Raw genomic sequence first — 15,998 nt, 5'->3', positions numbered from 1 at the left:
TCAAAAATTATATCTAGATGAGATGTGAAGTTTATTTTGTTCGTGTGTCAAAGTATATGTATATAAATAAATAAATAAATAAATAAATAAATAAATATTTTCTTCCCAAAATAAGGAAAACTTCAACACTTAAAAACACCAATCAAGGGAGACCGTAGTTCCAACTCATCCAAGCCGACCCTTCCACGAGCTTGTGCCAAGAGTCGATTCTAGAATGCCTCGAAATCTAGGAAAAGGGCTGGAGTCGCAGCAAAGAGCGATTGGTAGATATCACATGTGGTAAGGGGAGTATCATACTAGGGCGGGTCGTTTCTGGGCATGCCCTGCCAGGGGGGTTAGGCGTATGTAAGCATTCGGGTGATGCGGAGGTGGATATCTAGCCAAAGGGAAGAATTTTAAGTTGCAGCGGGCAGGGTTGGGGGGCGGGGGCGGGGAGAGTGAGCGAGGGAGGGAAGGGAGAGTGGGAAGAAGGGGGGGAAAGGAAGGAGAGAGAGGCACCTGCTTCAGGAGGAACAGGCTTCCCCGCCATAGCGGAGGGTACACTTTCTACGGATGTCTGCGATGATTCGGAAGACCAGGAAACAACGCCAAATTATTCGAGCGCGGGTGGTTTCGATGTGGAGCACATAAACAGCTCCCGGATTGTGTGTGTGTTAGCTGTAGGTTTTTTGGAGCGTGAGCGGACGTCGGGGCGAGAGAGGCTTTGTGTGTGTGTGTGTGTGTGTGTGTGAGCGTTTGACCAGACAGACCTGAAAATCATGGGCGCATGAATGTCATTCCGGGTTACGGGGTGTGTGTCGCCTTCAGGCGCTTGTGTCGGCCGGAGTGTGGAAGATAGGGTGTGATTCATGGAGATAAGGTTTGAGGTCGTGATACGGAGGTAGAAGAGTGTCGAGGTAAAACGAGACGAGTTTTGTAAGTGGCGCGTGCGTTGGACAGGGGGGTGATACATTTATATCTATATGTATATATATATGTATTAAAGCAGGCAGCGAAGGGGATTGGAAGAGGAGGAGGAAGAGGCAGAGGGTGGTGCGGACTGGTTCGGCGATGGCGAAGTCCAAAGCTGCTAAGAAATCTCTAGACTCGTATACTGTGAAAGGCACTAACAAAGTCGTGAAAGGTGAGTGAAGGAATTTTAAAAGGACTCTTTCCATGTTTTGATCCTGATTGCTTGCAAATAGACCTGGAATCACCTCCGGTGCATTGCCCTTGAGACCTGTGAACGTCAACATTGTTACTTCTCTTCATTTTATGACGCAAAGGCACAAGTTGCTAAAAAAAAAGTTCATTAACAACTTTCTTCTTTTCTCATGCCACTGATTGCTTTGAGCTATAGTAGCAATATGCAATGTTGTTTTAGCATTTAGTGAGCGAAAAATGCTGGACTTCGATGCTGCGGAAGAGAGCACTGGGTATGATGTCATGCATTAATATTTTTCGATCACGTTCTCTTTTTTAGAAGAACTTTTTGCCTCCTTAAATTCGGAGAAGTAAATGACTAGATGGACCATCAGATCCTTCATGTAGATTGCTAGCTTTCTGCATTTTATAATCACTGACCAACTGTAGCTTTTTAAGCTAGTTTTCGAGTTCGTAATGATTTAGTACTGGTTTCGACAATCTTCAACAAGAAGACCTGCTGGAGTACTGTTTCTTGCCGCTCTTCTTTTGAGTTTTTATTTTTAGAATCCTTCAGTATATCAAAGTTGAACCACTCTTGATTTTTGTGTCCAGAACGTGTTAGATCATGCCCAGAACTGCTGACAGGTTACGCACTCCTGGGTTGTAGAACTATAACAATACGTACTGAAACTCCTGCTGGTCCCACGCTATTCTTCCTATCAGGAAAACACAGGGGTTTGGGCGTTGAACTCCTAAACAGTGACTTATTGTGAACAATCTTATTAGAATCATAAATATCTGGTTTCAATATTCTTTGCTGGCTTGTAAGTGATATATCCTCTCCTGCTAGAAAGCGATTAATGCTTTTCTAATAAGGATTTTCTCACAAAAGCTTTCTTTACTGAAGGGAATGACCTCGAACTGCTTTGGAATTATGATGGATACAGTGGGAGATACCGTCTTAATGCGTGGACAAGATCCAGAGAAACCACCTTATGTTGCGAAGATAGAGAAAATCGAAGCTGACGGTAGAAATAACAGCAACGTGAAGGTCCGTTGTCGATGGTATTATCGACCGGAAGAATCAATGGGAGGCAGGAGACAATTTCACGGAACGAAGGAGCTCTTTCTTTCCGATCATTATGATATACAAAGCGCGGATACCATAGAGGGAAAATGCACTGTGCACACGTTTAAAAATTACACAAAGTTGGAAAGTGTTGGTGCAGAAGACTATTTCTGCCGGTTCGAATATAAAGCATCAACTGGCGGGTTCACTCCTGATCGAGTTGCTGTGTAAGCAATTCCTTTTCGTTCATTTGAGTCTGTTGAAAGTGGGAATCACGTCCGTTTTCTTTTCTTAAGAGTTCCTACTCACAACCTAAACCTACCTCTATATTGTGCATTTCTGCTACCAGCTTCCACAGACCAGCAAACTTTTGCCTTTTTACTGTTAGGTTTTGCAGAGTAAACGTGTTATATATATATATATATATATATATATATATATCATCTTATCATGTGTGTGTTTGTGTTTGTTCCGCATTACTGAACATCACCATCGACTCCGCTGTTTGCAGTTATTGCAAGTGCGAGATGCCTTACAATCCTGATGACTTGATGGTTCAATGTGAAATCTGCAAAGACTGGTAGGCCTATGCTTCTCTGTTCAACTGCGACAAAGTGCATTTCTTTGTATTTGCCCGGATATTTGCAAGAGGACGGTTTCTTGAGTGAGGAGCTTGCACCTTTAATTGTTCTACCTAGCACTAGTTATATTTAACTGAGTGTCATGATTTGTCATCTTCAATCCATCTTCGTAAACTTCAGTGTTTAGAGTGTGCATGCCACAAATGGGCTGAAATTCGTGTATGTTGCTGCACATAGGTTCCACCCATCGTGCATGAGTATGACACCGGATCAGGTGAAGAAAATGGAAAAGTTTTTCTGCCCTGATTGTATTTCTCAATCCGGAGAGAAGAAGGTGCGGCAATCGTCTCCTAGGAGTTCACCTGCTACTGACCATGTCAAGGTATATATTCTCTGCATTATTTTGATGTTGCTGGCATTACCTTATGGCCCAAGCTTGCTGGCATTATTTAGTGTATTCTGCTGAAAATTCATGGGAGTTGCTACTTCCTTATTCAAATGAGATGTTTTTCTGCGTGTTATAATCCGTTGGAAATCTACTAGTTGATTGAATGCTGCAGACTGGCATTTTCAATATTCATATGACACGATAGACATGATGTCAGTTAATAACTCTGATTTTTAAGCTACCTGGCCATTTTAAATTGGTATTGAGACTAAAGGATTTTGGCATTCAAGTTGGGACTCTGTTTCTTTTTTCTCTCATCTGGCTTAGCTGTTGCTTATCGTGCCCATACCTTCATGATCTGAACATTTTTCAACTTCAAATGCAGCCTGATGCAAAGCGGCGGAAGAGATGATTGAGGATCCTACTTTCAAGTGGCTTGGGCTGGGCTTTCACTCGGTGCTACCGCACATTTTGTGTACAAGATATGCTCTGAAGGAGATGACATAGTACTCAGGTTAGATTCTGGGAAAAAGAAATGTGTAGGACAGCAATGTATGCACAAGGCGTTGGCTTTAAAATTTTGTGGTGAGGGCCGTGCATTGCACAACCTTGCAGTCTGACACTGGAAAAAGTTGTGGCAGGGCTCCTGCTACGTGTATCTGTTGGTTTCTTATTTACCCCATGTGGTTCAACTTATAGTTTCATTCCTCTCTCCACATCCTTAATGAGACTCCACAAACTCCTCTTGGACATACCTTTTCTTGAATAGAAGTCAAATGGACCATTTGCTTGGGGCTGGAAATTCCAAGTTGGATTGTAATGTGCACCAATTTCTAACATGTTAAGATAGAGGATTCTTTCACGACACTAGACCGCGCAGCTAGGAAGAAGAATTGAGATCATGCAATGTTTTTAGTGATTCTAGACTAGTGCTAACTCAGTGTTTGAAGTAGATGACCTCTTAAAGATTGGACATGTGATAGTGAGTTTGAGGACGAAGTAAAACATCATTGAATTTGGCTACCGGGATTTTTTTTTGCACAAAACATGAGTTTTCATGTAATCTAATATTCCTTCTGTGACGTAAACAAATGTTTAGTTGAAAAGGATGGATTTCGTAACTAGTCTCATAAAGTGGACGCGAAGATTAGTGTGCCTAATCAAGAATATGATTATTGTTGAATGGCCTCAATCATGACGAGGATTGCGAGTCAATTTTAAACACATCCTTGTTCACTAGCGTCGTTACGCCCTGTAGACCCATTGATCACAAATTCAACTTCTGTGAAGTTTTGTAGACATCAGTCTATTCTTCAACCTGCAATGTTTCACATTTCATAGAATCAAGGGAGTTTATCGATAGCTTTACATGGTGCGTTCTGCATCTTTACATTTAGTCAACGAATATCCCTCAAGTCTTGTGGTCCAATACAATGGCTAGAGTACTTGCAGGTTTTGATGGAATCTGCGAAGTGGTGCTCAGCACGGAACGTGGTGAGAAGATGCTGCGCAAACGAAATCAATCTGCAGGTAGGCATGGTAGGTGTTGTCGTCAGATGCCGCCTGTTCTATCACTGATGATGTTGCAACAGACGTTCCGTGCATTCAATAGATTTGCGGCAAATGTCCTGAATTCAATAGACAGAATATCCTGTCCAACTTTATGTTATACAAAAAAAACACTTGATCGAAGTAGTAGAGAAACTGTAGAGAGTTGCTTCCAGAACGAATGGGTTCATTGTTGCATGTCGACGTTCAAGAAAGCATCTTCAAAGATGGATAGTCGCCAGCAGAAGCATCAAAAGCAATTTGCTTGTGCGCAGTTTGGGATCTAGCCACCTGTTATCCATTTGATGAATATCACATATCTTCGCTTTTCAGAGCGGTGGTCAGTTGCGGCGAGGCCTAAGACCTACTGAGATGCCACGATTGCTGAAATAAAAACTTTCAAAATTAGTTAATGTTTCTTCGTGCATGAAAGCAGTCCTCGAATGATTTCGAAGCCCAAACATTCAAGTGCTTTTGAGACCAAAACCCAAGGCTCTTTAATTGTTATCATTGAACAATATGATAAGTCTCTTGAAGGTAACTGTATGAAGCATACTCACAAAAACAACGACCTCCATCTCTTTCCTGAGGAGCACGAGTTCCAAATCTGCGGCAAGAAGAAGTGTTGAACTTCGATACAATGATTTTGTTCCACCCAGGCCTAGCTTTCAACTTATCAACCGGAGCAGCACCAACTGTGCCTCGCATCAGTCGTCCGTTTCTATCGTACATACAAGTATTCATAAACTTGAATGTAATCAATATCTCTTTCTGATTCTTAATTCCCTAGAACAATCTGCTGGATCAATAAAGAATAGATATCACGATGCATCACGAAATATTCAACTGCGACAGCAGAACGTTCACAACACTGTCATGAGCCTTCAATTTGTGATGACCTCTGGACCACCATTTACACTGCACGAATCAAGTATTTCTTATTCCTGACAAAGCCGAACCTCTTCCCTTCCAGAATGAAGGATTAAACAAGACACTTCCAGCTACTTAAATTCCATTCCTCACGTTTGTGGAGCCAATCAGGGCGAGTAAGAGAGAGAGATGTCTACTTAATCATAAAATCACGCTCGTTTCTGGACACATTCATGGAAAGTTCAAGAAACAGCTCCTCAGCAACTCGTCACAAAATATCCGTCAAAAGTTTCTACGTCTTTCGACGACGAAGTAAAAGAGCAACACACACCGTGACAACAATCCAAAGGTCCTTTCTCTCTAGGACGATCTAATCAGCATTTACTTCAGAACAGGAACAACTCAAGTTCCAGCCAAAAACAGAGACGGAAAGCTTTGCCAACCGATAAAGCAATTCTGAAACTTCTGTCCGGGACGGCAATAAACGAGGTCCATTAACAAACACCACACTCATTCCCGCAGCGTTCATCGGCAGAGAAAGTGCATTGCTCGTTCTAATGTGTCCTTTGACGAGCACCACGACAGTCGAAGCTCAAAGGAAGGACTCGACGCCGAAATGCGTAGGGTTGCCTCGGAGCAAGTGAACAGTGAGAACAGCTCCTTCGAATCAAGCATTACGTATTTAACATACTTGCCAAGCATATTAACTAAATGAAATCAATCAACAAATGGATAAAAGCCTAGTTGATGATTTGAGTATAAGTCAATGAAGACAATGCAATATATTAATCTAAACATATAAATCAATCTAAACTAATCTGAACATATAAATCGAACTAATAAACTTAACTAACTAAATAAATAATATGTATGTATGTATATATATATATATATATATATATATGTTTGTGTACACATCAAATGTTTCAAAAACCAAAGTTATGTTATGTTTTGATTTTAGGTTACAATCAAATTGACCAATTATATTAATAAAAGATGAAAAGATCAAAATGAACCCTGGATATAGTATATTTATACATTAAATATTATGTATCTACATAATTTTGGATGGAATAAGTTTTTCAATGTTAAAAAAATGAAAGCACATGATTTTTATTTTGTGAATTACTTTAAGAATAAAAAAATTCTTACGTATTATCTTATATTTTAATTTTGGAAGTTGTGTAACAAAAAGAAAGATTAAAAAATGCCATAGATAAATTATTTGTAAAACAATAATCATTATTAGTAATCTGATTGATTTTTTTCTATTTTGATTTATTTTGCTCATATGTCATTATTTTATTAAAATTTATATTTTATTGATTTCAACAAAAAAAATACCACTATTATATGTAACTTTCATAAAAAATGATTTAACATGTATTATTTTGAATATATAGTATTTTTAGAAATTTAAATAAATGCACTTTTCTTCTATATATACATAATTTATTTCAACTTTTTTAGTTTTTTTTTGTATGAATAATAATAATTCCTCATATATTTTATATATATTTTTTTATTGGTTAAATTTAAATTAATAAAGAGTAAATAATAAATTTAATTAATTCTCACATAGACTAAATTTCTATAGATATAATTGATTGGATTTTTTTGAAATATTTTCCAACTAATGTGAAATCTTTTGAAAATTTAAGAATAAATGATAAATATAAATACAAACTATTGAGATCCATTAAGCAAGCTAATTGTTTTTTGAAACTTAATAATTTTTATAAGATAATATATATATATATATATATATATATATATATATAAAATTAAAAATATTATATATTTTTTAAATAAATATTTATTTTATATAAATATAATATTTTTTATATGACACTAACCTAAGAATATATATATATATATATATATATATATATTAGACTTTAGAATAAAAATATACAATACTTTATTTTATAGGTCCTCTTAGCTATTGATAGTATTTCATACTAGGATAAGAAGACCAGCTTGTTCTTTGATCATAGTTGAGGCTTTTGTAACTTCTTTCAAATAAAATATTTGGAACACTATCATGAGTCGTTTCTACATCTAATAAAATCACCAAATATTAGAAGTCTCTTCTAAGGTTGTGATATCAAATGTATTGTATTTTTCCATCTATTTGAAGAAAAATATGTCATTCTTAAAGATCTTCATTTTCATTATGTTGTCATAAATACTGTGATATTTGTAATGTCTTGTCTAATAAATCAATAAATGATAGCTCTTGAGTTGAATCTATTGGTTGTTTCTTCTCCATCTTCTTAGTGCTATAAATACACAAAAATTATAAATAAAGATAAAAAGTAGAATGCTATTTCTCTCAATCTTATTTTTTTTATAACAAAGATTTGTTATTCTTTATCTTGATTTTAATAAATATCATCAATGAAAAACATCAACCTTCTTTGTTGTATTTGCAAGATTCTTTGCTAGTTCTTATGAGCATTCACTATTATCATATCTTTACTGATAAGCAAGATATTTCAACCTATTTTGGCACCAAGTTGAATGTGAGACTTCTTCTACTTCAAATTCTTGATTATTATCAATTTCTATAAGGAGATGTAAAATTTGTCTTTTTCTTAAGATATTCACTATCTTATATAATTCAAGAAGAGAGACGTATAATATGGGATGGATTTTCATAGAATTTGATAAATGTAATCAATAAGCAATTAGATTGATTTATTTACAAATAAAAAATAATTTAAGCTATTAATAATCTAATTTGTCACAAAAGTGGCTAGTCTTGATATTATGACAAAGTAACCATATCTTATTATCAATGTGAAATTGAAATTGATCCTTATAATAGACATCCACATTGGTCTTTTGTCATTCTTGAGCTTCTTTTAATTATGCCTACATTGTTGTATGTAACTTAGATAAATTATTTCTCAAATCTTCTAGTACATGATTATTACTTTTTGCAAAGTCAAAGCATTAAGTTATGGATAATAATCATAATTAGCAAAAAAGAATGTTTATTGCATAGAAAAATATATTATATTATAATAAAAAAGCTTTGCTAATGGCAAAAGAGTTGTCTAATTATCTTATTGATAGTTGATGGTACACCTCAAACACTACTCCAAAATTTGATTTATTTACTTGATTTATCCATCAATTTTAAAATGAAGAGCAAAAGATAATTTTATATCCACTTTTAAAATCTTGAAAAGAACTCTCTAAAATCTTGATACAAATTGAATCCTCTTATCTAATATAATATCCTTGGATAATCCATGATAGTAATAGATGTTGTCAAAGAAAAGCTTAGTTGTTTCTTCATTTGTGGTAGATTTTATATATAGTACAAAATATGCCATCTTGACAAAATATTCTATTGTCATGAATATAGAATCATAAGAAGATGAGATTAAAAGATCTATGATAAAATTCATAGTAACAGAAGACTATGATTGTTTTGGAATATGTAATGGTTGAAGAAGTCTATAAAGTCAATGATGAGGAGTTTTTGATCTTGAGTCTATAAAGTCACAAAATGAAGATCTTCATTTTGTAATTATATTACTTCTTTGCATAATATTAAGTAATGTTCTTAGATTCACTATAATATAAGCACAATCTTTTTTCATAATACTAAATCTTTTCTTGCTTAGTAAGAGGTTTAAAATGTATCATATTAACTTGCATAGGTTTTAGTCGTGATGAATAAGCTTCTATAAACTTAGTAGTTGTTGCCATGACTTAATTTGTACTTCTCTAATCAAATCTTTGTTCTTGGCATCTTATAAAGAGTCAATTGTTGCATACAATGGCTTAAGCAATAAATTGCTCAAATGAGTTTGTTTTTGGTATTATCAACAACAAATCTTTGACATTGTCTTTCCATTCATATCAAAATTGCTTAATAAGGACTTTGTCATTCCAATCCATGTCACAAATAAGGTTTTAGAATTCTGTAGCATATATAGTGGTTGAATGTGATGCTTATCATAATGATAGAAGTTTGGTCTCTGCTATTTTTTTTCAATCACTTTCTCTAAATTTAGCTACAAAAACTTCTAAGAATAAATTCAAATTATAGAGAATTGTGAATCCTTTGTCATTAAAGATATAAGTCAAAAGAATGTACTCTTATATAAAAATACACCTATGAATCTAACTTTGATAATTTTTTCAAGATATTGAAAAGCATGCAATTTTAATAAGAGCTTCACTTGTTGTAGAAATCTTTGAAACTTTGATCTTATTTTGTTAAACTTCTCTATCATACTTATCCTTGCCTCTCTTATACTTATAGAAACATCCATAATTTTTTCTTCTCTGGATGATTTAAATAAATTCACAAGTCAAATTATAAAATAGTACTTAGTAACCACTAATATTAAATAAAAATTTCTATAAAGAAAAATAGTCTATTTTTTTTCAAAAAAAAGATGAATTTTAAAAAACTAAAAGTTAGTTTAAAAGTAAATAGTGTGTAACTTTCAAAATTCAATAGTAGAAGTCAAGTAATTCAATAACTTCTAAAATAAAATAAAAACAAAAAATTAGAATTCTTGTCAAAATATCAAAGACATGAATTTCAAAAAACTAAAAGATCAATAACTTCTTTTGTTGCTTAAAAAAATTAAAAATCACTTAAAGATGGTATAATATTAAATTAGAATAGATATTATCAAAGACAAGAAGATTAAAAAGTCTTGTAATAAGACTAAAGACTAAAAAGACATTGACAAGAGTGAAAAAAGCTTCACTCTAGTCTCTATGTATCAAGGACATACACTAAGAAGTTGTAGAAGATTCTAGAAGGTTCTAGAAAAGCTTTGTAGTTTGTGGAAGTTGCTTGAGAAGCTTCTTAGTTTGTGGAAGCTGCTTGAGAAGCTTCCTAGTTTGTAGAAGCTACTTGAGAAGCTTCCTAGTTGGTAGTATACATAAGAGCTGAGACTGAGAGGATCCTCAGTCTCGACAACACACCTCTTGGAGCTCTAACTCACCTCTCTAGTATTGTTTTTGTACTCATCTGATTAATCTACTTCTTGCCAATTCTTCTTAAGTTTCTTGTTTCTAGTGAGTATTCTATATTTGTGACAGTTTGACGAGACTACACTCATCTTTCATATCAGAGTTAGTTCTTTCTTGTTAGAGTGTAGATTATCCCTATGCTTGAAGGTACTGGTATTTTAGAAGTTGCAGATTACCCTCCTCTAAATTGATATTTCTTCTATTATAATATTGGAGTCTTATCTTTCTTGGAGAGAGTAGATTACCCCTCTTCTTGAAGATTCTAAGGCATTTTAGAGGTTGCGGAGTACCCTCTTCTAAATCAATACTACTTTCTTGTAGAGTCATTTCTTTCCTTCTTTTAGAATGGCTGGAGGTCAAAATATTAGTATGACTGAAAGTTCGGAGTCCAAGTTGGATGCCATTATGAATGTTCTTGCTACGTTATTATAGAGAACTGCAGAGATTGAAGGAATCATTATAAGACTTCATGATGATGGAGCATCTGGGATGGCACAATTGAGGATTCACCAACCTCAAGCTTCAGTATCAAGAGAAGCAGCTTTGCTTCTAGTTCAACAAGGATCGTTGGTCTTATAACGAAAGGAACCCTAAATTAGCCTTCTAGACAAGTTTGATGGTACGAGTTCCAAGTTTCGAGATTTTATCAATCAAATTAGATTGATAATAGCTTTACAAACTGAACGCTATCCAATGGAGGAGTCACGTGTTGGACTGGTTGGAACTTTGTTCACGTGACAAGCTCTATCATGGTTTGGTCCTTTGTTTGAGAAAGGATCATCAATTTTGAACAACTTCAAAACTTTTTTGGAGTAGCTTGCGGAAGCATTTGGCAAACATGACAAGGCATAATGGGCTACAACAAAGATTCGATTATTACAAAAAGGAGCACGCTCTGCGTTAGTCTACGCATCAGATTTTAGACAATTAGTATGCAATATCAATTGGGACGAAAAAGCATTGATGAGTCAATTTTATTGGGACTTGAGGGATGAGGTGAAGGATTTATTATTATCTCTTCTCGATCCGTAAATGCTTAATAAAGCTATTAGCCAAGATATGAAGTACGATAATTACATGTTTCAATGTTATCAAGATCAACGCTCAAGACAACATACGACTCACCATGCTCCAACTATATCAGCAAGCAGCCTGAATTTACATTCAGATGTAGAAGACATGCAAATTGATGCGGTACGTGTCAAATCCCTAACTCTAGAAGAAAAAAAGTGGCGTATGGAAGAAGGACTATACTTGTATTGCGCTGAAAAAGGCCACAGAGTTGGAAACTGCCCCAAGAAGCAAAATTGACGCATTGTTAAGACCAGAGGCACATTTATTTAGAAAAAAGAGGATGCCCAGCCACAATAGGGACCGTACGATTGGAGAATTTAATACCATAACAACAATCAGGTTCTTTTCTTTCCGCTCGGCCTGTCCATTGCTTTACCATTCCTCTATCTTTTGACATCAGAAACTAAAAACCTTAGCGTTATTAGATTCAGAAGCATCTGCTTACTTTTTAGACGAAGAATTTGCTAAGCATCATGAGATTCTTTTAGTACAAAAACCTAAACCCATTCACGTAGAAGTAATAGATGGACGACCTTTATTATCTGGTAGTGTCACCCATGAATCAGAACCTATAGAAGTGACGTTTAAAGACAATAGTAGTTATATTATTTTTAATATTATTAAAATCCCATCAAATCCTATTATTCTTGGTCTTTCTTGGTTAGAAATGCATAATCCATCCATAGATTGGAAATTACGAAAGATGACATTTCATATAGAACATCCCGAGAGTAAGCTTGTTAGAAGATCTCGAATCAAAAAAATCCTTATTTATTGAAGCAAGAGCTTTTCTAACATCATCCAAGGAAGGCACACCGTTTGTCGTTTATACGACTCCAACTAGCAGAGAGAAGATTTTGACAGCAAGTTTACTTGAGCAATATAAGGATTTCAAAGACGTGTTTCAAAAGAAGAATGCAGACATGCTACCACAGCATCGACCATACAATTATGCCATAGACTTGCAGGAAGGAGCACAACCATCTTTTGGTCCAATCTACAATTTGTCGCAGACGAAGTTATCAGAGTTGCAAAAGTATATTGACAAGAATCTAGCCAAGAACTTCATTCGTCATTCAAAGTTGCCAACTGAGGCACCAAACTTATTTGTGAAGAAGAAAGATGGCTCGCTGCGTATGTGCATGGATTATCGAGGTCTCAACAAGGTGACAAAGAAGAATCGTTATCCATTACTTTTGATATCATGTCTTCTAGAGTAACTTGGATGTGCAAGGATCTTTACAAAGATTGATCTAAGGGAAGCTTTCAACCTCGTGCGAATCAAGAAAGGAGACAAATGGAAGACAGCTTTTCGTACAAGGTATGGCCATTTTGAATATAGTGTCATGCCTTTCGGTCTTATCAATGCTTCGATGGTCTTTCAAGACATGATGAATGACATCTTTGGAGAGCACCTTGATGATTTTGTTGTCATCTATCTAGATTATATTTTGATATTTTCCAAAAATATAGAAGAGTATGAAAAATACGTTCATCTAGTCCTTGAAAAACTCCGCAAGCGAGGACTTTATGCCAAATTAGAGAAGTATTTGTTTAACCAAACTGAGATAGAATTTTAGGGATTCATTGCAACTATCAAAGGTTTGAAGATGGATCCTAAGAAGGTGGAAGCAATTGTATCATGGGAAGTCCCAAAGACAATTAGAGATGTATAATGCTTTCTTGGCTTTGTTAACTTCTATCGAATCTTCATCAAGAATTATTCTCAAGTTGCTGTTCCGCTCACTCAGTTGACATGTAAAGACAAACTCAAATAGAAACTACTAGCAAAAAAAATATTTCAAGATCTTAAGATGTCATTTACCATGGCTCCAATCTTGGTACATCCAGACTTTGCAAAGGCCTTCTATTTGGAGACCGATGCTTCAAATTTTGCTATGGGAGTTGTACTTTCACAGATAGGCGTAGATGAGAAGCTTCATGTAGTTGCATTCTACTCTCGAAAGTTTTCTACTGTTGAGATCAACTATGAGATCCAAGATAAAGAACTTATTGCAATAGTGGATTCTTTTCAAGAGTGGCGCCACTTTTTCGAAGGAGCTACGCATCCGGTGATCATATATACGAATCACAAGAATTTAGAGTACTTCATGTCGACTCGAGTTATGAATTGTCCTCAAGCTCGATGGAATATGTTGTTATTTAGATTTGAGTTTGTTATTATTTATCATCCTAGAAAGCAACAAGGACTATCAAATGCATTATTAAGGAAAATGTATCTAGTGCCAAAGGCTAGAGAAGCAGTGTTTGATCAATAGTGTACAACATTGTTGAAGCTGGAACAATTCAGGCTGTGCTGTGCTATAGTGCCAATTGATGTTGACTTCCTCAACCAAGTACGTATTGCCACTATTGGGGATTCTATAGCCCTCGATATCATACAACCTGTAAATAATGACAAGTTCAAGGTGGAAGGAGATCTTTTATACTTTGAGGAGTGGTTGTATATTCCAAAGAGACTAGCACAACTCCTAGTTCTTCAATCTCAACACGATTTTCTAGCTGCAGGACATTTTGGATTTAATAAGAACTTGGAACATATTTCTTGAGATTTTTGGTGGCCCCAAATATCGAAGGATGTCAAGGATTTTGTCCTCTCCTGTGACATTTGTTCAAGATCCAAGAATCCTCGACATTGTCCTTATGGTCTTCTTCAGCCATTGCCTATTCTACATTGGCCATGGTCTTCAGTTTCCATGGATTTCATTAAGAACTTGCCGCCATTGAATTCATTTGAGAGCATCTTTGTTGTGGTAGATCGGCTTATAAAGATGGTACACCTTGTCTCTTGCAAGAAAACATCATCAAGCAAAGACACAGCAAGGCTCTTCCTTGATAGTGTGTATCGATATCATGGTTTACAGGATGATATCGTGTTAGATCAAGGAATCCAATTTGTATCAAAGTTTTGGAGATCTCTTTTTGAGATATTGAAGGTGGATATAAAGCTTTCTTCGGCTTTCTATCCTCAAATTGATGACCAAATGGAACAGGTGAATCAAACTTTGGAGTAATATTTACGATGCAGTATCAACTATCAGCAAGATGATTGGATTGCATATCTATCGTTGGCCGTGTTTGCATATAATAACACCCTTCATGCGTCGACTCAATAAACACCATTCTTTTTCAATTATGGATATCATCCGAAGCTTGATTTGTTGAGTCCGTCAACCAATAATAACCTGACAATTGAAGGATTTGTGAAACAACTATCAGAGCTTCAAACTATGTTGAAACTTCAATTACAAACTGCCCAAGAAGCTTACGAGGCGTCCATAGACAAATTTTGGAACCAGGCACCTTTTTTCAAAATTAGAGATAAAATATGGGTGCTTCGACAGAATATCAAAACCAAGTGGTCATTTGATAAGTTGGACTACCGGAGATTGGGACCATTTGTCATCCAGAAGCAAATCAATCCAATGGTGTACCGTCTGGGATTACCGGTTGCTATGAAGGTATACCCAGTCTTTCATGTTTCTTTTTTGGAACCTTATCGAGAGTCATCTTTTCTTGGAAGAGTGCAATGTCTGCTACCTAGTATTGAAATTGAAAACCACAAGGAATATGAGGTGGAAAAGATACTAGATTCACGGTGTAAGTGGAGGAAATTGGAGTACCTAGTGCATTGGAGCAGCTATGATATCAATGAGCGCACATAGGAACTAGCGAAAAATCTTATCAATGCATCGCAAAAGATACAAGAGTTTCATCGACGCTATGCTCAGAAACCTAAGTTCTTTCGATGAAAGTTTTTCAGTGAAGTTCCTTCTCCTTGAAGCATCTTAATCCTCGGCCTTACAAAGAAGGAGGAGAAGGAACCTCTAAAAGTCATAGTTAGAGACTACAAATCTGTAACCTGAGCCCATTCTTATATGTTTAGTGCTTGTATTTTTTGGTGTGATATGGATAGCCAAGAGATAGATACCATACTAGTTATGTCTTCTCAACCGAATATCTCACGAAGACGACCCCGAGATAAAGAACCGCATGTACCATGAAGACGACGGAGAATATTTAGTAACATGTCGCTAGTGATTGTGTTTGAAGTAGAACCTGCCTTCAGTGATCTTTCCGAAGGAGTGTTTGTAGGGCATTTTACAATGAAAACACGAAAGTTCATGCCTGGTCAGAAATCAAAGGCATAGGATACTATCGTTGATTACAAGGATCAATGAACTACTTGTCTCGTAAACAACAATTGGAGTATATTGCAGACACTATGCAACAAATTTTTAACTTCTTACAATGGTACTGACTCGCAATAGGAGTGCTTCTCGAAGACCTTGAAGCTAAAGGAGGGAGAGGTCAT

General features: G+C 35.7%; 1 protein-coding gene across 2 annotated transcripts; it reads left to right on the top strand.

Moving 5' to 3' along the window:
* The first annotated feature begins 473 nt into the window (after positions 1-473).
* LOC112280877 (chromatin remodeling protein EBS) lies at positions 474-3,879 on the top strand. 2 transcript variants are annotated; one of them, XM_024516787.3, is made up of 5 exons: positions 474-1,123; positions 2,033-2,421; positions 2,706-2,774; positions 3,013-3,157; positions 3,549-3,879. In XM_024516787.3, the coding sequence occupies exons 2-5, from the start codon at positions 2,036-2,038 to the stop codon at positions 3,573-3,575; spliced, it is 627 nt and encodes a 208-aa protein (XP_024372555.1). In that variant the 5' UTR covers positions 474-1,123; positions 2,033-2,035; the 3' UTR covers positions 3,576-3,879. The 2 variants fall into 2 exon arrangements, with proteins under 2 accessions (XP_024372555.1, XP_024372554.1); XM_024516786.3 differs by having other exon boundaries at positions 475-1,123; positions 2,073-2,421.
* The last annotated feature ends 12,119 nt before the right edge of the window (positions 3,880-15,998 follow it).

This window comes from Physcomitrium patens, chromosome 4 (genome assembly GCF_059467195.1).
Source record: "Physcomitrium patens ecotype Gransden chromosome 4, ASM5946719v1, whole genome shotgun sequence".
NCBI lineage: Eukaryota > Viridiplantae > Streptophyta > Bryopsida > Funariales > Funariaceae > Physcomitrium > Physcomitrium patens.
The sequence above is the reverse complement of the archived record's forward strand: the minus strand, read 5'-3'. Positions and strand labels throughout refer to the sequence as shown.